We start from the raw sequence: 25,842 nt of genomic DNA on the forward strand, positions 1-25,842 counted from the left end.
CGAATGACAGGATACGACAACCAAACATAAATTGGGACGCCACTGTTGGCACCGTATTGCGGTACACAATTGGTTCATGGTGGATTTTACGCCTTATTTTGACAGTTGACGAGGGAAGGTGTTTGGCAAGTTTGTGTGGCCTACGGCTTGGTTATTCATGCATCAGCAGTTTAGGCAGCCCCACATTTAGGCGCCCTAACCTGGAGGGTCAAGGCGCCTAAACCTGACCTGGGGGGTCACGGTTAAAAAGGTCAACTGTAGGTATACCATGTACTTACGAATATATAACAATTTTACCCTAACAAGCTGTTTTAAAAGGACCTATCCCTTCTCTTTACGGTTGTCTGTGTGGTTGTATTGACTTTGTGAGTAGGTAATGGCTGCATCCCTCCCCAGAGTTGTCGATGTCAGCCAGGGTCACGCCAGGAGTCTGCCGTTACCATGGCAACGGCTTAGGAGCCGCCGCGAGACAGGCGGCCTCGGGGCTTCCGGCCGACGGCACGTCACCGAGCAGCCACCGTCTTATGACGTCATTGGGAATATAAAAAAACAGCAAACGCGTGACAAATCCTGTGCTGAGAACAAAATGGCGAATGCATATTATGTTTTACATAAAAAGGAGCGTCAGATTATAATCGCATGAAAAACAGAATTACTAATCATTCTGGCTAAAGGTCCTACTCTGACAGCATCGCACCCAAAACGCTACTGTAACTGCAGTTGCATCCCAAAAACGAACATATATTACGCCGAAAAATCTATCTGAGGATCACAGCCACAAGCGTAGTAACTACTCGTAATACTCGACGTTCTTGCTGTGCATGCTCACCTAGCCCCACCTGTCAGCCAGGAGAGGGCTATCACCAGTGGCATGTTAGTGGGAGCGCGGTGACGCCGACCACTTGTGCCGAACAAAGGGGGTACGTCGAGTGGCGACAACCGACGGCTAGGGCTTTACACAACACCTGTGCTGCTCTGCAGGTGCAGCGTCTGTATTCAACAGACTGGTTACGGAGCGAACCGGGCCATATATGTCGAGAAATGGGACGCAGCTGACGTTAATGCTGCCGATTGTTTGGGTGGAGCGACAAAATCGGGAAAAGTGGGACGGTTAGTTGTACGAATGTATGTACAAGTGTTACATGAAAAGTGCCTGGCAAGGTGCATTACGTATCTACGTATCTTACGTATCTCACGTAAGATAGAATTCCCTTCATTGGATTACATTAATATTCTTGAAAAAAAACCCAAGTTCACATAGCTTATACGAGTTATCAGCGCTGTGCTACGAGAGATCTACCTTTCGACGACAACCGCCCATTATTTCCAGTAAAGAACATTTAGGGCAGTTTTGAAGCGTAGCTTTTCTGCTCCACGTGTGTCAAAAACAATATTTATCCCGATCTTGTAACATCGCTCGCTCAGGATGCATTACGGACAGGTTACAAGACACCTCTGTGGTGACTGAATAACAAACAATGGGCAGCCGGTGTGTGGGTCACCAAAATAACATCCATGCAATGAGCAGGGTCATGTTCTACATAAAGTTAGTGTATATTTCCGGTCAAGAGAAGCCATAAATAAGTCCACATTGTCCTTCGCATTAACTTGTGCAATGTCGTGTTAGAGCCAGTCCACAAGTTACCTACCATAGCAGTCGGTTGGTCTGCCGGATTTACGAGCATGTCTGCCTTAGCCATCCCATGTTCACCCGGCTTTGACATAACTGGCCCTGTTTGAATGTGACTGAGGGCTGGCATGGCCTCAGACGGTTCTATGCTAGATGCTGTCTGTCATGAATTCATCAGCCCTGTCAGACACGAGACATCTCAGCAGTTGGGATAGGACAAATGGCTCCTGCTTATAGGATAGGCCCATCCGTAGCTCTTTCCACCTCTTTTCGCCCCCTGTACTATTGTTCTAGTCATAAATCATTATACAGCTCGCAATACACCAGAGGGTATCTAATGCACCTATGAATCAGGACAAGTGTTTCATGGTAGAGATTATTAGGGTGAGACATTTATTTATCTGTGTTTTGAAGGGTGAGTGGATAATCGCCTTATTTTTGTTCGCATCTCACCGGTTGTGTTCTATATTTGAACATATACTTATAAGTTACCAGGCATCCATGAGTCAGCTGTGATGTAGCCGGCTCTATTATTTCCTCGCCATGATTTCTCCCGGCGCGGCGGTATAGCGCCACTGAGGACCGGCGCCGGGCTCTAACCGCAGCTGCGACACTCGGCCGCCTCCCAGTGTTTTGGTTCGTCGAGAGGCGACACCCAACACAAATACACAGACGCCGCGCGGTGTCACGGCGCCTGTGGCGCACAGACGGCGAGCGTGGCGCTCTGCTGTCGAACCCCGAGCGCCGAACAGAATATCCGAGCTCGGCACCCCTGGCAGCCCTGCCTGCAGGCGATCGATCCGCCTCCAGGTCGACGACAAATCCCGGAGCAGCGGCGGCAATGTGTGGCGCGGTTGAGGCGATATGCGGCGCGCCAGACGTCATCTGTGCGTCGGTGCGCCGTTAATTCGCCGCGTGCGCCACGGTTGTCGCAGGTCGCTGGCCAGCTTCATTAGTCGGCGTCTCGTGCCGTCAGAAGAGACGGGAGGGAGGGGACAAATGCCCCCGGGTTTCCGGCGGGGAGGGGAGGGTGGGGGAGGGTCTGGTGCGTGGAGGGGAGGGTGGGGGAGGGGCCTAGTGCGTTGAGGAGGAAGCGGAGGCACTGACCAGTGGTCTGCCGTTGGCCAACCTGCACCGTCTGTCCGAGGCGCTGCTCTTTTTGCTCGTTATCTGCGCCCGCCCGAGGCCGAAATGGATCTGTTGTGACTGGACCAGACAAAGTGTTGTCGGCCAGCAAAGAAATAACTGCGATGCTGAACGAGCAGTTTCAAAAATCTGTAACTTAATAGGAAATCTTCATAAGAAACAAATACACTGATAAAATGGTAGGTATTATGTCAATACCAATGCTGAAGCGGTTGTGTTCGCAATATTGGTGTTGCAATGCTAGCTTACATATTAGAAATAACTCTTTAAAAATACTCGCGATTTAAACTGTTAGCTGTTAACTGTTAGCTATTAGGCATGACATATAGACATATTTTATAGGTACCTAAGTTGACCCAAACGGACACTGAAGGTTTGCATAACTTTTGCAAATTGCAATGTTTATGAGGCACCATAAATACACTGTAGCTACAGCATCTATGCTTTATTTTTTCCAGACCTAAGTGTTACTGAGTTAAACCTCTCACTAAAGCACATGTCCTGTGAAAACACGCAAAGATGCTTAGGCGATCGCTTTACGCATATATCCCATCACATAAGCCCAGCCCATAGTCATGAGTGCTCATGAGTGTCAAAGCTCGAGAGTCCGGTACACACAGCTGTATGTGAGTACAAGGTCACACTATAATAGGCATCCTTTGTACAACGCCTTGACACCCATTGTTGGATATTCATAGAACCAACTGCGCAGCGATGCAGCAGGAACCAACTAAAAAAAGAACAGCATAAGCGCGGACTTTGCTGTTTTGTTTGCCCTGGAATGCAATCGTGCGAGGACAAGGAGAGGCGGCATTGATCATATACGTCTATTGTTCAATAGGTAAGTATGTCGACAGTTGGATAAGAGAGATGGCAATAATTATAATAGTCAATAAACAGCGTCTTCTTGAGTAGTGTTACTGCACTCGGTGGAGCGAGACTGCCCATCGGTATGCGCGCTCAATCAAAATCAACTGCCAATGGATCGCCTTCATGCATCCAAGTGTTTCAGTTGAGCATGAGCAGTTTAGCAGTCTAGAGCACAACATGCCTTTTGTGCTCGAGTCGTCCAGTACGGAGTCGAAATCTTTACAAAGTGTGGGGCTGAGACAAGCCTAAGATCTCAGCAACGGCACGCACAGCAAACTTGGGAAAAGCTGTCAAATATGTGTTTGGACAGCTCTGGTTATTCCACGTCAGTAAAAACGACGCCACCTAGGGCAACTGCCATTGAACTGCAACTGTAATGAACTGCTGATTTTTCTTGACAGTCTTTGTGAGAAAAAATATTGAACAGGAAAAACCGAGGAGTGAAAAAAGAAAACCAATCGCACTTTCAATCGAAACGCCGGTAATGATGCATCGTGATGAGGTGAGTTCAAGGTAAAAGTTATTTTGATATTTGTTGGACATTTATGCCTAGAGATATTTCTTTTTTAAGAAAAAGTTGGGCTATGACCTGTTAAAAAGGCATATAAAACTATTATACGTGTTGACTGCCACAACTCACCTGGTCACAGTGTTTATCCATCATCTGACAACAAACCGCGCTTCTTCTTTCAAACGCAAACTGTCACTCTGCCCCCTCAGTCACCGGCGGGGTCACGGATGGGTTCCTTTACCAACGCACTGACGGCGGTGTCTTCCACACCTCACCTTGGTCACTTGTCACTTTTCAGACCTCAACTCTCTCCTCACTTCACATCGCCGATCTCTCTCCTTACGCGTCACCTGCTGCTCTCTCACTCTTTCTCACTTGCTCTGTCTCCTTCCCTTCCCAACCTCACGCCTCTCTCCACCGCACCGTCCTGCCGTCGTCGCCGGCGCGGACCGACGTTTTCGACGCACCCTCCGCGCCGACGGCCGCAGCTCGACTCAGAACGTCGGGAGCGTCGGCCGTCGACGCCACTCAACAGGTCGCGCCGTCGCCGCTGCCGTCGCGCGCGTCGATTACTTTATCGCAGCCGACGAAACCGACGGGGCTCGGTGGAGCGCGCTGCGTGAAGGTACGGCGGCACATGACAGAGCGAGAGAGAGAGAGAGAGAGAGAGAGAGAGAGAGAGAGAGAGAGAGAGAGAGAGAGAGAGAGAGAGAGAGAGGGAGAGAGGGGGAGAGGGAGGGAGGGAGAGACACGGATATGTTTGCAAACTTGCTTATGAGAAAGGAAAAATATCCATTCGTCAAAACCCTTTCTTCTTTATAACATGACATCGTTATAGAATAATCAGGTTAAATCTGCAATGGCCGTTAACCTGTTGCCGTGCTGTACGCAATTTGACGGCCGCTGGATGCTCTCAGCTGGACTCTTCACATGGCGAAAGGGTCGAGCGCATAGTTCGGTTTGCGTGTAGAGTGCAAGGCTCGCGTGCGCCGCGCAGTGAGGGCGCCATGCCGGCTGCGACTCGCCTTCCGCCCGGCACGGTATACATAAGCACTGTCATCGCATGCGTTTCTGCAGCGTTTCTGGCATGCGCTTATGGTCAGTGTTGATAAAAGAAGCTATCAACTCGAACAGTTGCTCTCATACCAAGGTATGTACAATATATTTGGCTTCGTTGTATAAATATATCAGACGCACTGGATGGGCTTCCATTTTTTTTTCCAAATGCAAGGCAGTGCAAGTCTCTGTTGCATCCTGCAGAACTGGATAATCACACGTGTTAACATGTTATAACAATTTTACTACATCTTTATGTTATAACATGTAGACACGCGTGACCATCCGAGTAGGTATAGCATAAAATGCTGGGCACAAGTGTCTTACAAAAAAAATGTGTATACTTACTTGGCCGGCCGCAGGCTGTCCAGTGTCCACTACCCGACAATCAAAACACCTCTCGTTATTTATTCTAATTTCGAATAGTTTTTATGATTAATCGCAAGCTGTATTTCATGAGGAATGATTACTTCAAAGCAGAAGAAGATAGCTGTAGTATATAGTTAGAAGTGCTGATATCAAATGCGTCCGCATTCGCAATACCACGAGCCCACGAGCAACTGCACATCTCCTCCATCTCGAGCGCATTTAACGTGTTCGTCGAAATAGTCAGGGCTTCACCGATTCTAACGCTAAGTTTCCCAGAACCACTACAGTCTGCGATATTTCTCCGTCTCATCAATATATTGCGGGCCATCTTTTACAGTGATTTTATTGTGCAATGTTGTCAAGACGAACGGGAGATATCCGATGCATTTGCTTATAATGAACATGTTAAAATATGTATGTACATACTCTCACCTTGGATGTTTCACCTACTTAATAAGCAAGCTTACGCTCTCGTCTCGAGAGGGCCTGCCATCTCAGCCCCACAGCAAGCTGACTCGAGGAGGCTGTCTGGGTGTGCCGCACTACATGGGTGCTCTGCGGCACAGCATCCCTACGAGCCGCAGGCGGCTGCTGAGGCTGCGCGCTGCTCAGCCAGCCATGGGTGCTCCTGCCGTCTCTGGCCAGACTTCTTCAAAAGCTTGCAATAGATGCTGGCGTATTCGATTTCATTTTCCACCGTTCTGGTAATCACAATTAGCTGCTGGACTGCAGGGATGCACTCCCCGAGATCCCAGCGAGAAGCGAGGGAAAGAGAGAGAAACAAGGGGAAACGAGCACTGGGGGACGCGGCACCACGGACTCAAACTCCTAGAAAACAACAGCGCCGCCGCAATAACAGCGCATCGGCCCACATCCGACAGAAGCTTATTTAGTGTTGAAGGCATTTGTTTTGGTTAGGAAGGGAACTACGAGTCGTCTGACAGACGATGTATGTGGTATTAAATGCATATCAGTGTTAATTGCCCTCGTTAACATTTCGCCGAGAATGGGTCCGTCGCCTGCATACAAATGGTGGTCCTGACGGACCTAGAAGGGTGGTGTCGTTGCTGGACACATTGTAAGACAGGCTCTAGGATATTATGCAAAAAAAAAAAAAAATCAAAGCGTGGAATAATACTAATTTAGTTGCTATGCAATTCCTTTTATTGGAAAAAAACACAGAACTGGCTGAAATCCAAGACATCCAACAAAACATTCACACCATTGGTTTGAGACTTAGTTAGTCCCTAAACAACGAATATCTCCCAACGGCCAACCATACCATGGTCCAAAATGATACGGCGCTGACATTTCTGCGACCGCAGGGCTGTCTCTGCCCTGGCGGCCCGGCAGACTGACCGTAATTACTACCGCCGACGTCACCACTTGCGCCTCAAAACGGGGTCTGTCAATGTCAGTGTCTCTAACTGCGTCTGGCAGTGGTGACGTCAGCGCAGTCGGTCCCCCGTCGACTTCAACTCAGGCGTGACACGGTCTCTGCTCGCTCTCCACTGACGCGAGCGAGGCGGCACGAGCAGCAGGTCCGCCGTCTGTCGGGTACACCCCAGTATCGACCGGTGGACGACCCTTCCGTTACTGGTTCCCTCGCTACTCCTACCTTTGACGTCCCCTAGTCGGGCGTCGCCACCAGCCCCCCTGCCCCTCCCCCGGAGGGGAGGGCGCTCCAATCTCGCTCGTCGGCCAACACCCATCAATAGCGTCCGCCGCGCCGGCCACCTCAATCGGCAGGGACTCCCGGCACACTCGGCCGATAGGGGAACTCCCGTGATAGAGGAAAGTGAGATACGAATGGGTTGGTGTAGGTATTGAGCGTCAACAAAGTTTTGAATGTAGAGCGATAAATTTATCTATTTGTTTACGGTTCATTATTTCTCTGCAGTCAATCCAACGAATTTGGTAGGCTTTCATTTCAGTTATTGCTCTCGCTCCTATGTATATGATAGCAGTAAGGTGCTTTTAGGCTGCTAAACATTTTACCTTTTCGTTGGCATCATTGTATCACATTATGGTATCATATCCAGTATAAAGGCTTTCATCTGTCATGTAGCTAAAGCTTACCATATCTAATGTGTGAAATTTTATGGTCGTTTTTTTTTCTCTCTACTGCATTCCCCAAATGTCAGACAACAACGGCAGTACAGAAGTCGCATTCATTCCGCCATTCCTCTTCTCCACAATCGCTGCTCAGTCTCTCGCCACGGGATCTAGCATATGCCAGATGAGAGCCACTGTCACAGTCCGTCATGACCATCATGCCAGCGATAACGACTCTCTGTGTCCGGTCATATTCGCCGTGCTGTCGCAAACGACGCGTCGCTAACGAGCCAGGCCGGCTGTGTAAGCGACACACCCGACACAGCCCGCGGCGATGGCCGGGTGGACGGCAGAGCGACGGATAACGGGAGATGGAGGACCCCTGCGCCGACGCTGGGCCTCTCAGAGGAGAGCAGGAGGCAGGGGTCAGCTATCAGCGAGCTGCATATCGAATTAGCATCTTAACTGAATGCGCTGATGCCGTAAAATAATTACATGGTGTATTGAGGATCGTTTGTCATATTGCCTGACTATAAACGGCATACATTGACTTAGTAAGTGATTTTATTTTAGTGAGCTAAACGCATTCACTGTCAGTGATGCATCACATCTGGTTTGCCACATTCTGCCCCATGAGTGATTTCTTATCAACTGCTTTGATTAGCTATATGCAAATTATGCACGTCATGCACATGAACACTGCACAGTGAAAAAAGCGTATCTCTAGTGCATATATCACAGTGCGCGTCCTCCGACCGTATTGTTAGCACCCATCCAATCAATTTACAGCATCATTGAGCTCATTGTGCGAAATGGTTGACATTTCACAGAACATTTCCTGGTCATTCATCATCCATTTATTGTTGGCAATGTGCCGTCAAAGTGAGCTCTCTGTCGCCAACGTATCACAAAATCTAGCTTGAAATGCACACATTCTAATAAATATAGCAGACTTTCACATAGATGTGAGCAAAGTTGATAGTGGAAATTTTTTTTTTAAAGAAAAGTTGCCATAAAAAATGCGGGAAATGACAAAACGTAGCTATTGTTCAAATCAAATGCAAGCAAAATGCACTTATATCGTTCAACATCCTCATTGTTCAGTGCCCATAGGGAATGTGTACAGATAGGAATGACATCCAAATGCGCGTGCCTTAGGTGTATCTCGTCCATACAGGACAAGTCATGTAGAAATTATTTCCCTGGTCTGAGCACACCATGCTATGACCCATCCAACTAATATAACCGTCTTTCCCCGTGAATAAAATGCAAACCATATGACTTCATGCCTCTACGGAATACCAGGAATTACCTATACACGTGGTCTTGCCCCTGCCAGCATGATTGAAGCTTCCAAGCTTTCGGTGTTCAAGTGAGCTTGCTTGAAACGCAAAGCATATGTCGTTATCTCAAGGGTCGACTCAGCCCCACCATCATATTGAGAAGTCGGCGACCGCCGCAATAAGCTCCAGCAGGTGGCTGACTCGGGCCAGAGTCGCAAGAAGGTCCGCGCAGGCCACAAGTCGGCTTATCGGCGACACACACACAGCACACAAACACATCACAAACGGTAGCGAGCCGGTTTATTAACGGCAGGATTCAGCGTCGGAGGGCTGAACCGTATACACAATTAGACTGCATGCATTCAGTTGCGGCTGCACGGCGATGAGAGAGTTCAGTCTCTGCCCGGGATAATGGTTTGCGGCTGGGCACCGGTCCCTGGTGGCTCAAGCTCCGATCAATGGTAGTACTTACCTAACCGAGATGGTAACAGGCTCCGGTAAATGAATAAACTTTCCTGAGTGATAGTTCTTGAGTGGAAATGGAATCTATAGCCCTTTGAATAGGTTGATAGCACTTCGACATTATTTTACATAGGTTGAGTAGCCGGTGTCCTAACCATTCCTCGGTGACTTATGCTGAACTTGTTTGTGTCGTAGATCTCACTCATGCTTCACCTTTATCATTGATATAAATAGCTGAATAAAAAATTCATAGAATATGTGGCGTGAGGTATCAACAGACATATCAACGTATCGACAGCCTAATCAACTTCCTGTTTCCTTTTCAGCACATAAAACTACGAGTGCTAAGAGGTTGTTTTCTTCCAGCTATCGCTTCTGAATGATGTCGAACTTGGAATGGAAGTCCAATAAGTGAATTCAACTCGCTGTCAGGGTACATTGGAATTGGACTTCGTTTCCACAGTGAAGCTGCTGTCGAAAAAACACAGACTAGTGGGGAGAAAGAAGACCAAACAGTGTCGGCGGGATAACAGAGCGGAGCGCCGGCCGTCGGCCACACACAAGTTACACATCTCGGCTGGGTCGAGGTCCGAGCTGCGGCCTCCTGTCAGCCGGCCGGACGTTTTTCTCCGGCGGGTTTTTGTTTTGTCTCCGTTGTCTCCGTTTGTGATATTGGGATCCCGATGTTCTGTCTGTCGTGTTTGTTCCTGTGTGAGCGTGAGCGATCGTCGGACAAGAGGCCTTGGAGCTGCTCTGTTGGGAAAGAGCGAGAGGCCTTGGGAAAAGTGGGAGGCAGTCCTGCTGTGCCAATGGCTTTGTTCGCGATGCAAGCGGTCGGCGTTCTTGCTCGCAGTCGATTCTTCAGTGTCCACTGAGCTGAGATGGTGAGTAACCGCTGACCTTCAGCATGGCCCACATACTAAAATATGGCTCAGCTTTGTCACGATGATAAGAGCTTCAACATGCCAGGGTGTCCAGACTGATCTATATTTTCCAAAGCTTATAGTTTTTGGTCAGCTTCATGTCTTGTTTTTTTTTTTCTCAACAATTAAGTTGTTGTGCTCGACTGCAGTTTTAAGTCAAATATTGAACACTGGTTCGGATTTTTGCATTAGTTGTTTTGGTCAACGTCACACTGCAGAGCAGAAGCATATATCCCAAAATATCCATGTCTTTAACCACTTTTTCCCTTAGGATAAATGGAGCACATATGACGCACGCAGCGTTGACGTCATTCCTCATGGCCCCAAGTCTAGGTACATGCCTGAAAGAGTCCATGCAGATACCAATTAAGCCTAAATGGCTGCTCTACCACCCACAAACTGAGCAGGAAAGACCATGCCGATACGTCTACGTGCGAAGCCCGGGGCTAGTACTAACAAGACCCGTAACATAACCCTCGCCGGTCGCTCGAGGGAATCCGTCGTCTCTCCCTGTCTCGTCTCCTTTTTGTTGCAGTGGTTGTGGATCATATGATCCGCGCGGGCGGCTCAAAATACGGCCCAGCCGTCGCCACCCTCGGCGCGGCGGTGTCAGCTGTTCTCCTCCTCCCCCCTCCCCTCCCCGCCCCCACCTGTAACGGACAGGCTGCCGGCCGGGTACACGCGTTGCATGGCAGATGGGTCTCCAAAGGTCAGGTCAGGTCGGCGCCCGCTGCCGCCCCCGGACTGGCAGTAATGGATGAGCTGTAAATCTCGCTAACGTGAGGGATGGCGGGGCGTGTGCTGGCGATTCGGGTCAGAGTCGGGGATAATTTGAGCCCGATGATAGACACCGTATGACTGGAGGTGTTCACAAGGTTTACCGATATGGTGTCAACTGTCATCGAAAAAAGGCGAATGAATCAACACGCTTCTGGTCCTAAGATTATAGGGTGACATATCTGATTCTACGATATCAGGCTAAAGCTCAACATTCAAAAGTATTTGGTCATGCAGTGCCCGACTCCACAATCACAGGTGCTATACTATAAATGCCTAAATAAAAGCCAATTACCAGCGGGTACCGCCGCAAAGCACTACAGCTAGTCGACACTGATGACAGAATATCAAGCATCGTGGTGCATTACATCGACAGGCATACATGTTCCATGCATGTTTGGCTGACTTGCGGTAGACTGCGCTGGCAGAAATGAGTCGCATTATTGTCTGATCACGTCACCGTACTCCAACACGATAGGTATAAGGTATTTGTCGAGAGACGCTACGAAGAGATGAGAAGCTAATTCAAAAATGTCACCTATCTATTACGAATACCTACAGTTTGCATGCTAAAAACAATGTGGTCGAAACTATAGTTCGTTTTTTTTTTCAAAAGGACGCTGGCTCAAAGTGCATTATCGAAGCTCTCACGTGAGTTTTGGCAACTTCAGCGTCTGGCTAAGAATTTCTTGCCGAAAAAATGATCGATTTCAAATTGTGCTCGGTAAATACATGGAAATTGTGACTTCAAAAATTAGCATACTACAATGACGTCACTGGTGGCAGCTGGCACCCAATGTCCGTACGAAAGCATTCATTGCCAACGAATTTTGGGAAAACTTCGTTTTTTGCTCTTACCGAGGCCCGAATCGAGTACCTAATCGATTCTTTCCATGATAGTTATGCGTTGCATTGCAATGCAAGTTCCACAGCATGACGTCACCACTGTTCTCATGTCTAGTTCCAAAACGCAGGCATGGAATTTATCGGGAATAATTCACATGTTAAAATAAGGCGACGTTCGAGTTTCTCAGGTTCAGTTTTTGCCCGTTTTGCTAGCTTGTTCGAAAAACATACTTGGAGCCAGCGTCCTTTTGAAATAAAACGAACTATAATAGAGTTATCCCCACCATTGCGCCAAAAATGGCGATCGGGATAATTCTTATTTTGATGATCTTTGGTTGTCTTCCTTTTGACCTCATTTTTACCTGATACTTTGTACCTAAATCAGACCGTGCCATTTTTTTTTTGTATCTGAAAGCGAATAGTTACCATTTTCCCTTTCCCAGACATAATGGCTTGGTTTTGAGCAGAGCGCTCAACACCAAGCCATTACCCCTGCCAGTCGTAAGTTGAAACAGTAGCAGACCTTACTGACCTCTTACTGACCCTCGCCGGACCTATTGGTTTTCTACATACGCGCCGGCCGAGGGGGGGGGGGCGGGTACGACCCCCCTCGCCATTTCGCCCCTGGTAGAGCTAGCGCGTCGCGAAAAAAAAACGAGCGTGTGCACCGTTACGAGACGCAGAGATTGGTACCCGATTTTAAGGTCCTAGGTGAACCGATGACCTCTGAGGTCAGGTCAAGTACCCAAAGGTACGGTTCAGTTTTTGGTGAATAACTTCGCCAACAATGGCTGCAGAGACGCGATGTTGGTAGCATCGTGTTCGCCTTGCTCAGGCGCGTCGAATGATATACTTTTTGTTCGGGTCAGGTCAACTTAGGGTGTTGACCTCAGGTCAAGGTCAGGTCAGCACCCCCAGGTCACGAGGTTCGTCGAAAGAGGTCATGTCGCATACCATTCGATTCGGCAGGTCTTCCTGAGTCCATTGGTGGCTTTCCCGACTCGCTAGCTCAATTTGATCAAGAGGTATTGACGAAAAACGAATGTGAGCTTGATGACGTCATAAATGACGTCACGAAAGGTCAACTTTGCAAAAGTGGCGCATCCAACCTTGCAAGGAGTGCATCAAATCACGATTCTGTGTGCTTCAGATAGTTGGAGATCGTTCCCGGCGCCAGAATAGCAGTTTTCATTTTTCCCCATTGACTTATAATGGTGAGGTCACGAAAATGACCTGACCTCATATGACCTTTACGTAAAATCCGAGATATACAAGTTGTGAGACTAATAATGGATACTAGATCCTGCAAGTTTCATTTCCCTGTGACATCTCCTCTGGCAGTGAGGGCGTTGCGAAGCTGCGACATCTGGAGACCGTGCAGAGGTTCACTTATGACGTCATAGGTCAGTGACCTGACCTGACCCAAAAATGCGGTTGGCGTCAAAAGATCCGGCTTGAATTAAAGGTCAGGTATGCCAAGTTTTAGCTCTCTATCTCCAGCGTGTTCGGAGCTATCGCGAAAAAACCCTATGGGGGCGGCACCCCCCTCGGCAGGCGAGGGTGAATCGTTATTTGATAGCATGCTGAGAAAACAAAATAAGGGTTTCTTGCGGTGTGATAAGAAGAAATGGTAGAAAGTATGTTCGCCCAACTTCTTCACAATATATGTAGGTATTTATTACAAAACAAAACACACATGACATAATGGCAACAATATCAAGCTCGAAGTTTTGATCGAACGCTCGTAGAGGGTTGATCAGTGCAAATGTCTGTCGTAGATATTACAGAGGTCATTGGTGTCAGACGGTGCTGTCATGGATTCAGTCAGTGTCAGCTGAGATCTGCCGGATCCAGTCGGTGTCGGACGTCAGTTGAGGTTCCATCGGATCCAGTCGGTTCAGTTGAGGTTCTGCCGGATCCAGTCTGTGTACTGGGCGACGCGCGTGTACACGCCCGGCTTGTTGGGGCCGGCGCACGAGTCGCCCCATGACACGAGGCCCACCAGCTGGAAGGTGCCGCCCAGGCGACACGCCAGCGGACCGCCGCTGTCGCCGCCGCACGAGTCGACGCCGCCCTCCAGGTAGCCGGCACACAGGGTGCCCTCGGGGAAAAAGTGCCGCTTGGCGCCGTACACCTTGGCCGAGGCGCACACCTTCTCGGGGATGACGGCCACGCGCGCGGCCAGCAGCGAGGAGGCCAGGCTGGCGTCGTCGGCCGGGTCGGTCAGGCCCCAGCCGGAGACGACGCACTCGGTGCCGTCGGCGGGCCGCTCGAACGGCGCCGGCAGACACACGGGTGACACGCGCGCGCTGTACACGGACTTCTTGTTGGAGCCGGCGCGCAGCCGCAGCACGGCCAGGTCGTGCCGCTTGCCCGGCTTGTCGTATGCCGGATGGATGACCAGCTTGTCGATGGCATACGCCGCCTCGTGCTCCTCGACGGCGTCGTTGGTGTGGTCGCCCAGCACGACCAGGTACTGGTCGCGGTCGTGTGTGACCATGCAGTGGGCGGCGGTGAGCACGTGCTGCGGAGAGACCACGGCGCCGCCGCAGTGGTGCACCCAGTAGCCGGCGCGGCGCACCTTGATGTGCGCCTGCCACGGGAACGCGCCGTACGGGGCGCCGCTGCCGCCCACGATCCGTGTCGTGGCCTGCCGCTTGCGGGGAGGCATGTAGAACACCGGCTGACTGCCACACTGCGCCGCGCGGGCCACCCGGGCAGAGCGACGACGGCGCACTGGCGGGCTGCTTCGGAGAGACAGATTCACCTCGTCGGCTGCAGATGACGCGGCAGTCGGCTCGGGCAGGTCAAACAGGTAGCGGGCTCCTCGGGTGCCGTTGGTTTTGGCCGCCGTGCGCTGGTAGGAGGTCCACTGTGCGCCGAGCGTCTGTTCGGTGCCCTGGTCTGTGTGCAGCTGACAGCGCCGGTACTGGCCGTGCCAGCTGAAGCCCTGGCAGCGAGGCGTGTTGTCGCAGAGCTTGGCGCAGGCGGGCACAGTCAGCGAGCTCCAGTAGACGCGGCTGCCGCTGCGGAGCGGCGCCTCGGCCGGCCGGTAGCCGGGCAGCGAGGGCTCGCAGCCGAGCTCGTCCCAGCCGGCGGCGCAGTCGGCGCGGCCGTCACAGAAGCGGCGCGGCGACACGCACCCGTCGCCGGTCGAGTTGCCGCACAAGTAGGAGAGCGTGTCCTGACACCGTGTCACCGCCGGCGTGTCAGTCGGTGTCACGAACACGGCCAGCTCGGTCTCCTGGCCGCCGACACAGCCGGCCGCCAGCAGCCACACGGCCCACACCGCGCTGGGACTCAGCATCGTGCTCATAGTCGGCTGACAGGGGATGTTCCAGCACCACGTCCGTTCCCGGCTGTACTAGTCTAACTATTTAGTTGTCCGACTCCCGGCGCCGCTGCACCGTTTCCACAGCAGCAGCGGGCGCGGCTGTGAGTTCCCTGTGAGCCAGAGTCCCACTGCGCTGTGTTCATGGTCACGGTCGGCGTTATATACCGTCCGTCGGCTGCAGGGGCTCAACCCATCATCATGGTCAGTCAGGCGCCGCCGGTAGTGACCTTGTGCCCCGGCGCTACCCATTGCCACCCCGTCCCTCCCCGGCGGCAGGATGAGCAAGGCTGAAACGAACGCAGGAAGTCCGCGTTGGCTGGACGTTTTGCGGTTGGCTGGGTAAGCACAAGTGGTGTTAGCTTTGAGATTCCCGAGATAAAGCTCGGCAAATATGCCGTGTCTGCTTTGTTGTCAACCAGTTGTGGTCTGGGAGAAAAGAAAAGCCGATATATTTTTGAAGTGCGCATCGCTGGACGCCGGCAGAGGAGGAAGTCACATCAATTTGGGTCAAGGTGAAGTTTTCTGAAGCTCAAGGAATCGTTTCTTTACCGAAGAGTCTCAGCTCTCCACCCGGCAGCGGTTTAAATAGCGTCGGATAATAGTCGCTCGACGTCCTGTGAAGCACGTGGTGGTTGTGATGATTCCTCAGAACCGGTTTGGACGATTTTGTTTTTCCGTATTCAGCTACACGCCGTCTGCTCTGACGGTAGTTTAAAGTCGGTGCTTCCAGACGGCTTGGTCTCTGGTCATAATGTAAGAGGAAACCCGACTGGGAGTGGTACCGATCCCAAGGAGAATTAAACCGATTTACGCAGTACGCTGACGATGACTTTAATTGAAGCCATTGCATGGAATGGCAGGCTTATATATAGACAACATGTGTTGGAGCAGCATTGCCAAAAGTCCGTCTTGTGATCATATCTTCATGGAATTTTTCGCACCGATTCAGCTTGAACAATTTTGTTATCCATTCGCATAACGATATGGAGAAAATATGGATACCGATACCTACATATGGATCACTTTTCCTCCATTACCAGGCTCTGGAACACCGGCGAATTCAACGGATCACTGTCGATAAACCCAAATCCCCCCGCAGCTCAGACAGCCTTCGGAGTGGCTCCCTACCGCACAGCAGAGTACGTAACACCCGGTATGACGCTGGCCTCACCCCCTTTTCAACCGACCGACTAATTGTCACTAATCCGACCGGTTGCACAGCATTCTGATTGACGCGTCCGTTTGCAGGCTGCCGTCCCCCTTCGCTCCCCGCTAAACTGTCTGCGCAACTGGGTCAGGTTCATCAGATAACCGTGTCGAGGACGATGGCAAGGTTATCGACCGGTCGGTCGCGCGCTGCGCCCCAGGGCGGCCTGTTCCGTGTCCCTCAACAGGGAAACATTGGAGCACAGAGGAAGGGAGAGAGCGAATTGCGCAGCGGGTCTACATATACCGGAAGGCAGCCGGCCGGAAGAGTTTGTTTTGTTTTGTGCGTTCACATAGTTTCCTGAGCCTGGACGACCTTGGATGAGGTCACTTATCTCTCCAAATGTGGGCGAAACAAACAAATATTGTGGTGTAAGATTATTTTTTAGCATAATGTACGTAACTGACGTTACAGACAGTCATTCGCAATTGTTTCATTCCTCGACAAGTCTTATGTCATAGCCAATAGCCATTACATAACGCCAACAGATTCAAACTTTCAATACTGAGGCTGCAGTGATCGAACTCAGATTACGTCTCAGAAACAAGTTTTAAGCTGGCTGTCCACTGGTAAGGCACGTATTCGACGCCTAATCGCTGAGCGCTTATTACGCACTGAAAAGTTGAAATATTTCAACTCGTCAGCCCTGGGTTCGGCGGCACCTACTCTGGATGGAGCCTAAATTGCCTAAGTGGATGCCTGGAGACCTTAAATGTTTTACTCAGGCTTATATTGAATGTAAACAATAATCTCAGAACTGGCTAACGCAGGCTTCCGTCCGTTAAACCTCGAGAGAGGGTTAAATCACAAATGTACATTAAAATTTTGAATATTTCAGATATACAAATATTCTGATATCTTCCTATATGTCTTTTTTTAATAGTTGCGCGAGATAGCTTCGGATTTTGTTTATTGCTAAGCTATTATAAGCATATGCGCAAGGTAGTCCACCATACGATGAGTTCAAAGGATCCATTCCTAAGAATATGTCGAATAGTCAGGGCATCTTATGAAGGCCTAACTCTCATTGATGTAAAATGTTATTTTTTACCTTCTTTTTCGTAGTGCTCAGATGTTATGCAAGACATCCTTGAAAGTTAAGAATGCAGATAGCAGAAATAGCGTCATTCATGGAAACGTAGTGGCCCGCTTCGAGAGAATCGCATTTTTCTTAACCCTATTCCTGGCGGACTCCGCCGGGCCAAGAAACTGGCGGGGGGGCCGATTCGGCCCCCCTTCAGATCTCAAAAACTACACATTGCAGCGACAAACGGCAAACGGCGTTTGATAGGTCGTTTAAAGATCTACAACTTTTACATAAACCATTTTCAGGTCAGGTCAATATTGAGGTCACCAGAGGTCATCAACGATAAAATGTTTTGGAATTAGTTACCTATATAACTTTTAAACTAAGAAACATAGAGACATAAAACTAATACATTTTTTGTTGCTCTCGCCGAGGCGATGCGAAATAAGTATGTGATGACCTTCACAGGTCAATTTGAAATTTGACCTGAGGTCAAGGTCAGGTCATTCATCAATGAGGTTGTGGGGTATGGTCATGCTCCATACCAAACGACGCGCCATGACCAGGCGAGCAGTTTGGTACCACTTACAAGTCTTTAGCACCATCATGTCGTGATTTATTGACAGAAAAACGATTTATGACGTCACATGACCTCAGATGACCTTTGCCGGTGCTCCTGTCAATTAGCGGCACCAGGATCATCACCGATGAGATAATCTTCCATAACACTGAGAGAATTGGGTGGTTTTGACTCGTTTACACGAAGCAGGAGGCGTTTCAATATTTTCCCATAGGCTTGCAATATAAAGGTCACGAGTCTGGCCTGACCTCAGGTCACAAATATGAAAATTCTGAGATATACAAATTGCACATACTGGTACCCTAACTAAAACCTGAAGAGAAGAAATTGATCGGTCAAAAACTCTAGCTCTGGCGTGATTGCAAACTTTTCTGAGGTGGGGTCACCAAACCGCCTCTGGTGACCTGACCTGACCTGACCCGGCAACTTTTTTTTGTCAAAATGTGCGCAATGAATGCTTAAAAAAAGTCACCGAGTATGAATTTTTAGTCTTGCGGCGTTTGGCAATGGCACAAGAAAGACCTGAAGGGGGGCCTTAAAGGCCCCCCGCCGGGAATAGGGTTAACCCGCGCCCGGCTGGGGGTCCTGGATTTCCACGCCCTGCTGGGGGGGTGTTTGAACACCCCCCCCTTGTAACTCGGCTCCTGGGCCACGTAGCGATACGCGGAAGGCGGCGTTCGAAAGAGCGTCAAAAATAATGACGAAATCACTTCGGTCAATTTTTAGGTCAGGTCAAAGTTCAGGTCACCAGAGGTCATTGAAGGCAAAATTTCGCCGATTTCCAGGTCGAATGTCGAAAAGTTCCAAGAAGCCAACGCATAACTCGGGAACCAATAGAGCTACAGCGCCACGGAAAAGCGCATTCGATAGCCCTATTAACGCCCTTTCTGAGTAATTCTCTCAGATTTGACCTAACGTCAACGGTTTTGCCAGCAGGGGGCAAAAACTGCAAAAATAGCCGATTTTTTCGGAAACAGTTTTTCTGCAATAACTTTTGACCCAAGCCTTGTACGAGCTTACTTTTACCGGCATCGTGTTCCTCTCGTCAAGACGCATCGAATGAACTATAACTTGACCTTGAAAGGTCAACTTGAAAATTTGACCTCAGGTCAAGGTCATGACCTGACCGGAAAGGGTCATGTTGCATATCAGTCAATCCGTATCGTCGAGCTGAACACATCTAAGGCGTTTTCATCGCTCTAGCACGCCTCTATCAAAAGTTATTTGCGAAAAACTGTTAGATAACATTCGTGACCTAAGATGACCTCAGGGCATAAACAAGGGTCACGGACACCATTTTCATGTTCTGTGTGTCTAAACCACTTGTAATTCGGTGTTTGGGAGTGTTTATAATGTCCTTCGTCCAAAAGAGGCGCATTTCAATTTTCTCCCATTGACTTATAATGGGGAGGTCGCAAAATTGACCTGACCTTAGGTCATCGATATCAAAATTCTGAGATATACATTTTGTACATGCTATTGCTCTTAGCAATCGCTGAAAGTTTCAAAGCGATCGGTCACTTGGTGTAGCTATGACAGACATTGAAACTTTTTATGAGGTGAGGTCACTTCAAGTGACCTGGTGACCTGACCTTGAATGACCTTGGTCTGAAATTTTCACAACATGTGTAGAATTGATGTATGATAAGGTGTACCAAAAACGGCGGCGCTCCGCGCCGCCGTTTTTGAGATATTCGCGAAAAACCACAAGGGGGGGTGTTCAAACACCCCCCCCCCCCCAGCAGGGCGCGGGTTAATAATTCATCATTTCATCCGTATTTTGCAGAACACTCGAGAGATCCCGCATGCAGAAAATAATGCGTATCAGCCTATATGCGGATAAAATCACAATCCTTTCAAAGTTGGTTTTTATCCAGGGATTTTGAGACACTGAGCCACCACAAGTCTCCAAATACCCACGAAGCTCATGCATAAATATTGCCATTTGAGCAGATAAACAATGAAAACGGAAGCCAGGAGATACGGCGTTGAGCAGAAGAACCAAGGCCGTTAAGTACAGGCTCCACGGCACACTTTTTCGGTTTTTCGTTTCGTTTTTTCGCTTTTTCGGCTTCAGTAGACGATCAACTTCACTTGATAACATTGGTGTAGCTCCACGGCAGCGAAACCGAAAAAACGAAATCAGCAACTCGAAAAAGCGACGCGAAAAAATCGAAAAAAACGACTCTAAAAAGCGAAAAAGCGACTCTAAAAACCGAAAAAGCGAAAAAACGAAGCGACTCGTCCAACCCAAAAGTTTGGATCGACAATAAGCTTTTCTAAGTAATATTGAGTTTTTCGGCTTCAGCACGTGACGATCTGGTAATACTGATGCATGTTTCCGACGATTCACATTTCGGTTCTTCTAATGGAAAGGAAGGAATGTAGCTCAATAGTATTTCAGTGTATGTATGCACATATTATCCACGTACGTGAAAGGATTGAATAGTGGTTAATTATGCGAGATATATGCACGTATTTATTTCATCTTTTGTAAAACCTGTTCATCATGCTTCTAGCCGCGCCCTGCTAGGGGAGCGGAGAACACCACCTGCAGTTTTTCGCTAATAGGTAGGTATCTCAAAAAAGGTGACGTTTTATCAAACACTTTTTTACACATGTTATGAAAATTTCAGGACCAAGGTCTCTCAAGGTCAGGTCACCAGGTCAGGTAACCTGGTGAGGTGGTCAGAGTGACCAACTCAGAAAATGTTCCAATGCTTATCAATGCTACACCAGGTAACGGATGGCTTTGGAACTTTCAGCAATTCAGGAGAGTAGCAGTATGCACAAAATATATAGCACATAATTTCGATATCGGTAACCCAAGGCCACGCCAGATTTGCGACCCCCCCCCCCCCATTGCCTAGAAACTGAAAACTGAAAGGCGTTTTTAACGAACGTCATTCTAAACACTCTAAATATATTTACATATTTGGACTCAGGTGGAAAAACCGGAACACATGTGATAGAACACATACCCATGACCCACTCTAGAAAGTTTTAGCTCGGTGTCTTGAAAACAGGCCCGAATAGGCCGCTTGTACTGCGTGAATTATTGACATTATCAAAACTTCAAAATGCAATGCTCCGATACCCTTACGACGTCGTACAGTAGGTACACACCTCGAAGATCGAAATGAGCCCCCCCCCCCCCCCCCAGCATGAAACCGTTTTCTAATATCGGTGGCGATATATGTACATTCCAAAATAGAGAGAGAGAGAGAGAGAGAGAGAGAGAGAGAGAGAGAGAGAGAGAGAGAGAGAGAGAGAGAGAGAGAGAGAGAGAGAGAGAGAGAGAGAGAGAGAGAGGGAGGGAGGGAGGGAGGGAGGGAGGGAGAGAGAGAGAGAGAGAGAGAGAGAGAGAGAGAGAGAGAGAGAGAGAGAGAGAGAGAGAGAGAGAGAGAGAGAGAGAGAGAGAGAGAGAGAGAGAGAGAGAGAGAGAGAGAGAGAGAGAGAGAGAGAGAGAGAGAACAAGATAACCGGTGCCGCTCCCTACCCCCCCCCCGCTCCACGGGCGATGGTTGGATTTCTGCACCCAGAATGTTCCAGTTGTTCCTACGCCTATGCAAGTAGGTACACATGACACAATAAACCGGAATATGGCACTCGTGACCCCTTGTTATGCCCTGAGGTCATATCAGGTCCCGAAAGGTATGCACAATTTTCGGTAATAAATTTCGATAAAGACATGCTACTTTAGAGCAATGAAAACACATTCGATGTGTTCCACTGGACGATACAAATCGACTGATATGCATCACGAACTTTCCGGCCAGGTCATGACCTAGACCAGTCCAGTTAGCTAAGGTTCATTCGATGCGTCTCGACCAGAGAAACACGTTTCTGGTGAAGGAAAGCTCGTGCAAGTTTAGAGTCAAAAGTTATTGCGGAAAAACTGCTTTTGCAGAATCGTCTATTTTGGACGTTTATGCCCCTGCAGGATATACGGTGGACCTTACGTCAAATTTGAGGACATGCTAGCGAAAGAACGTTAAAAGAACGTTTGATTGCGCCCCTCCGCGGCGCTATAGCTCTATCCATTCCTGAGCTATGGACCGATTTGTCGAAAATTGTCGAAGTTTGACCTATAGATATTGGCGACATTTTACCTTCGATGACCTTTGGTGACCTCGACCTGCCCTTTGGCCTACACCTGACCTAAAAATGGCCGAAGCAGTTTGTTCCTGATATTTTAGCTCTTTCAAGTGTCGCCTACGGCGTGTCGCTACGTGGCTCAGGAGCCAAGCTAGAAGGGGTGTTCCCCCTACCAGCAGGGCGTAGAAATCCAGGAGCCCCAGCGGGGCGCCGGTTAGTAGCTGCTGGAAGTTTAGTCAAGCCAATTTCCTACTACAAAACAGACGAGATCTATGTAGTTTAAGTAATTTCCATCTGTTAAAACAGACAACAAAACAGACCCCTAAAGCCCCTAGGCAAAACTGCGACCAAAACATTGCACTGGTTGCAAACAAAATAAAAAGAGCTGGCGGTTGCACAGCGCGTTCCAACTAAACAAAAATCAATGAAACTCGAAAAACTCAAGTCACGAAGCGATAAATCGAAAAATCGAAAAACCGACGCGAAAAAGCGATAAATCGAAGCGAAAAAGCGAAAAAACCGAAAAATCAAAAACCGAAAAAGTGTCCCGTGTAGCTTGACCTTTAGACGATACCAGAAAAGACGGAAAGCCCGTCGATGTGTAAGCTCCTCATGAGCGCTAAATGACATCAAGCCATGGCAGACTGCATCCGCAGATTATAATGCTATTGGTGCTCGTGGCTGGCACCGGGTAGCTTCGCCTCGCATAGCAACAGAGTTTCGAAGGGACACTGCTACTGAGCTGGAATCCACTAATTCGAGTAGCTTTGTTGCTCAAGTTTGAGACAAATTTCTTCGAACAAATCATTGTTGCATCAATCAGAATTGTATCATTACGCAGCAATAGATTATAGCAACAGAGCAGTTCGGTGAAACCATTGCAAATAACTGTTAAGGAAAGATTCAACGACATGTCCGGAACAAATAATTATGATCCTGACCCGTCATCAATTGAATAAAGTTGGTGGACATCAGAGGACTCGGCGATTCGATATGGCAAAAATACATAGGGACAGGCATGGTGATAAATCACACTAACAATTATTCACACGGTTATCAGCAAGCATTGTGCAATTCAAAGTATATTTCAGTTAAGCTGTACAATAATAGGCTGTTTGGTCAAATCATAGGTACCGCACACATGCAGCTCTCTCTTGTCAACACACCACCGCGAGGTTTCTTGGTAAGCATTTAAAGCAAGTTGCTGACTCATCATATTTGAGTGGCAAGTAATAAAGCTAAATAAAGCTCACCGAACTGGCTTCACCGTTTCACGAATTGTGTTTTCACAGTACGATGATCATTCTAACTATTTCCTGCTTAGCGGCCGAAACGGTTCAGTAGGCGAGTTTACCGCCTATAGTCTAATTCTGTATCAAGCTCAACCATTGCGGTAGGAGTTCCGTCGGCAGTTCACTTCACTCATCCGTTCAAAAATTTGCGTCTTTAACCCGCGCCCCACTGGGGTCTGCGTATAACACGCCCTACTGGCGGGGGGGGGGGGCTATTCATAGCCCCCCTCCCTCCTAACTCCGAAACTACTGGGCCGATCGTCAAAATGCAAACGGCGTCTGATAGCCCAGGAAAAACTGTCGAACGAAACCTAATTTCATTGACCTCGAGGTCACCGATGACGTCACAGGTCAGGTCAAAGTAAAAATTATTAGCATTTTGGCTTCTTCACGTTTTGGGCTCTGGCCGCCGTCTTACAAGTCAGATCAGGCTCATTTTTGGTTCACACACTCGTGAACAGATGCTCTAGATACTCTGAGGGTACCAAACTTGTACTTTGATTTTCAGGTCAAGGTCAGGTCATTACAGGTCACGAAAATAATATATTATCCGTCGGTCACGTGACACATGTTTTATGGTCCATTTAGGCCAAAAATTTCGAATTTGATGTCGTCTGTGTCATTCAAGGTCATTTTGAGTCAAATTGAGCTTAGGTCAGGTCACTTTCAGGTCAAAAAAGGTCAAATTTTGAAGTTAAAATTTTTCAACAAAAAAGTTGTCTTTTGGATGCAGTTTGAGCTCAGGAACACGATGGTGCTATTTATATTGGCGTACGATGTCAAATTCGTGCTGAAAAAATGATTTGAAAAATAAATAATTGTTAATTTTTGCAATAATGCGTATAACTTGGCCATTTTTGAAGATATTTAGCTAAAACTTGCTAGAGTTAGTCATTATAATGCGTTCTATCACATATATTCCGGTTTGTTTCGAAAAGTCAAAAAGTTTTTGAAAAAAATGTAAAAATATAAATTTTGAATTTTATTATATAAAATTTTCAAAATTTTCAAACTTTCGAAAAACCGAGATATCAGTTTGATAGCGCAGTCTATTGTGAGTCCTCTCATGCAAAGAAATTGAATCTAGCTTAACATGGTGTGTCAAAAGTGGAAATAGCCGCCCGGCTTTAGTTCGCCAGCCTTGTCAATAGATGGCAGTACCACAATATGGGCAGCGGATCGTGCAATTGACGTCAAATTTTCGTTATCTGCTAAGAATTGAATGGCGAATCTTTTCATGCAAGAATCAAGTAAATCGGTCCACAACTTTTCTAGCAACAGAGATATGAAGTCAAACACCCTGCCAGAGCGGCGGCGCGGCGGCCGGCGGCAGCCGTTACGCGCCGCCTGGGAGACTGGCGGCGCTGAACGGTTCCGAATAGGCACTGCACTAAAACCTGTTAATTGCTTGGAATAGTTATTATAGCAAAATTTTCATTCAAGTGAGGAATAACCAAGGGCAGGAAGTATGCATGCTTGTGTGCGTACTATGTAAGCCAAGAAACTGCATTAGCAGATACTCGCTAATATTAGATCCAGCCAAGTCCAAACGCATTCCAGGTGATGTGTTTCTGATAGGTCAACAATATTGGGGAATATTTGTTTCTGGTCCCTAAAAAGCTGTTTCTGGCACCTAATTGCTGATCAGCCCCAAAATGCTTATTCGACCCTAATATCTGAATCTGGCACCTAATTGCTTCCACACAGCCTAAAGTTGCCAGATCGTCTAGTTGAACTCCGTATTTGCTGTTTGCTGATTCAGCACCAAAACCAAAACATCCAGCACCTATTTTATTCCACATTTGCCTACCTAATTCGCGTAATCTTCCTGATTTTATGTATCCTAACAACATGGACGTTGCATTCGGTGCCATTTTCGCCAGTGGAGATAATGATTAATGCCATTTCTAGCCAAAAGAGAATCACTAGCCAGCCATGGTGCAGCATAGCAAGACGCTCCTATACCAGCCCGCTATGTAGAGACTAGAGATTATTGCACCCTCAGCCATTTTAACGTGAAAAGTTTGGATCCGTCACTTCCAGCCAGGCTCTCAGGTCATAAACTGGAGTAAAGCAAAATGTCAACTCTGAACAGACATGCCACGCAACCGGCCCTCTTTTCACTTGGCAATCATCGTCTGACTCCATCTCGATCAAACGCAGCATCCGGTTTCTACAGGGGCGTTTGACTGACCGGCCACACAATAACCAAAAACAAAATCAAAGCTTCATGCACACATATGACATAAGTAAGAAACGGATGAAAAAGGCACAACCACGGCACAACTCCGCGCGGCAAACAACGGACAATGTCCCACGCAAGATCCCGCCTTTCTTCAGCGGCCTTGAACGGAATGAAAACATTACATTTCTTTT

The 25,842-nt window shown here is 48.3% G+C and overlaps 2 protein-coding genes across 2 annotated transcripts in view; both read right to left on the reverse strand.

Annotated features, from left to right (window-relative positions):
- The window catches only part of LOC122365831 (potassium voltage-gated channel subfamily H member 8-like), a gene marked incomplete at its 3' end in the record, with an annotated part of 42,155 nt that extends 37,537 nt beyond the window's left edge, over positions 1 to 4,618 (reverse strand). Inside the window, exon 1 of the mRNA XM_043337409.1 lies at positions 4,287 to 4,618. The remainder of the gene's footprint in view (positions 1 to 4,286) is intronic.
- A 9,010-nt stretch (positions 4,619 to 13,628) lies between these two features.
- Positions 13,629 to 15,244, reverse strand: LOC122365817 (serine protease 33-like). The gene has a single exon (XM_043337383.1). The coding sequence runs from the start codon at positions 15,242 to 15,244 to the stop codon at positions 13,826 to 13,828; it is 1,419 nt and encodes a 472-aa protein (XP_043193318.1). The 3' UTR covers positions 13,629 to 13,825.
- Between the last annotated feature and the right edge of the window lie 10,598 nt (positions 15,245 to 25,842).

This window comes from Amphibalanus amphitrite, unplaced genomic scaffold (genome assembly GCF_019059575.1).
Source record: "Amphibalanus amphitrite isolate SeventyFive unplaced genomic scaffold, NRLGWU_Aamphi_draft 000765F_arrow, whole genome shotgun sequence".
NCBI lineage: Eukaryota > Metazoa > Arthropoda > Thecostraca > Balanomorpha > Balanidae > Amphibalanus > Amphibalanus amphitrite.

Coding starts and splice junctions, on each gene's coding strand:
- LOC122365817 (XM_043337383.1), bottom strand. CDS start 15,244: ATGAGCACGATGCTGAGTCCCAGCGCGGTGTGGGCCGTGTGGCTGCTG.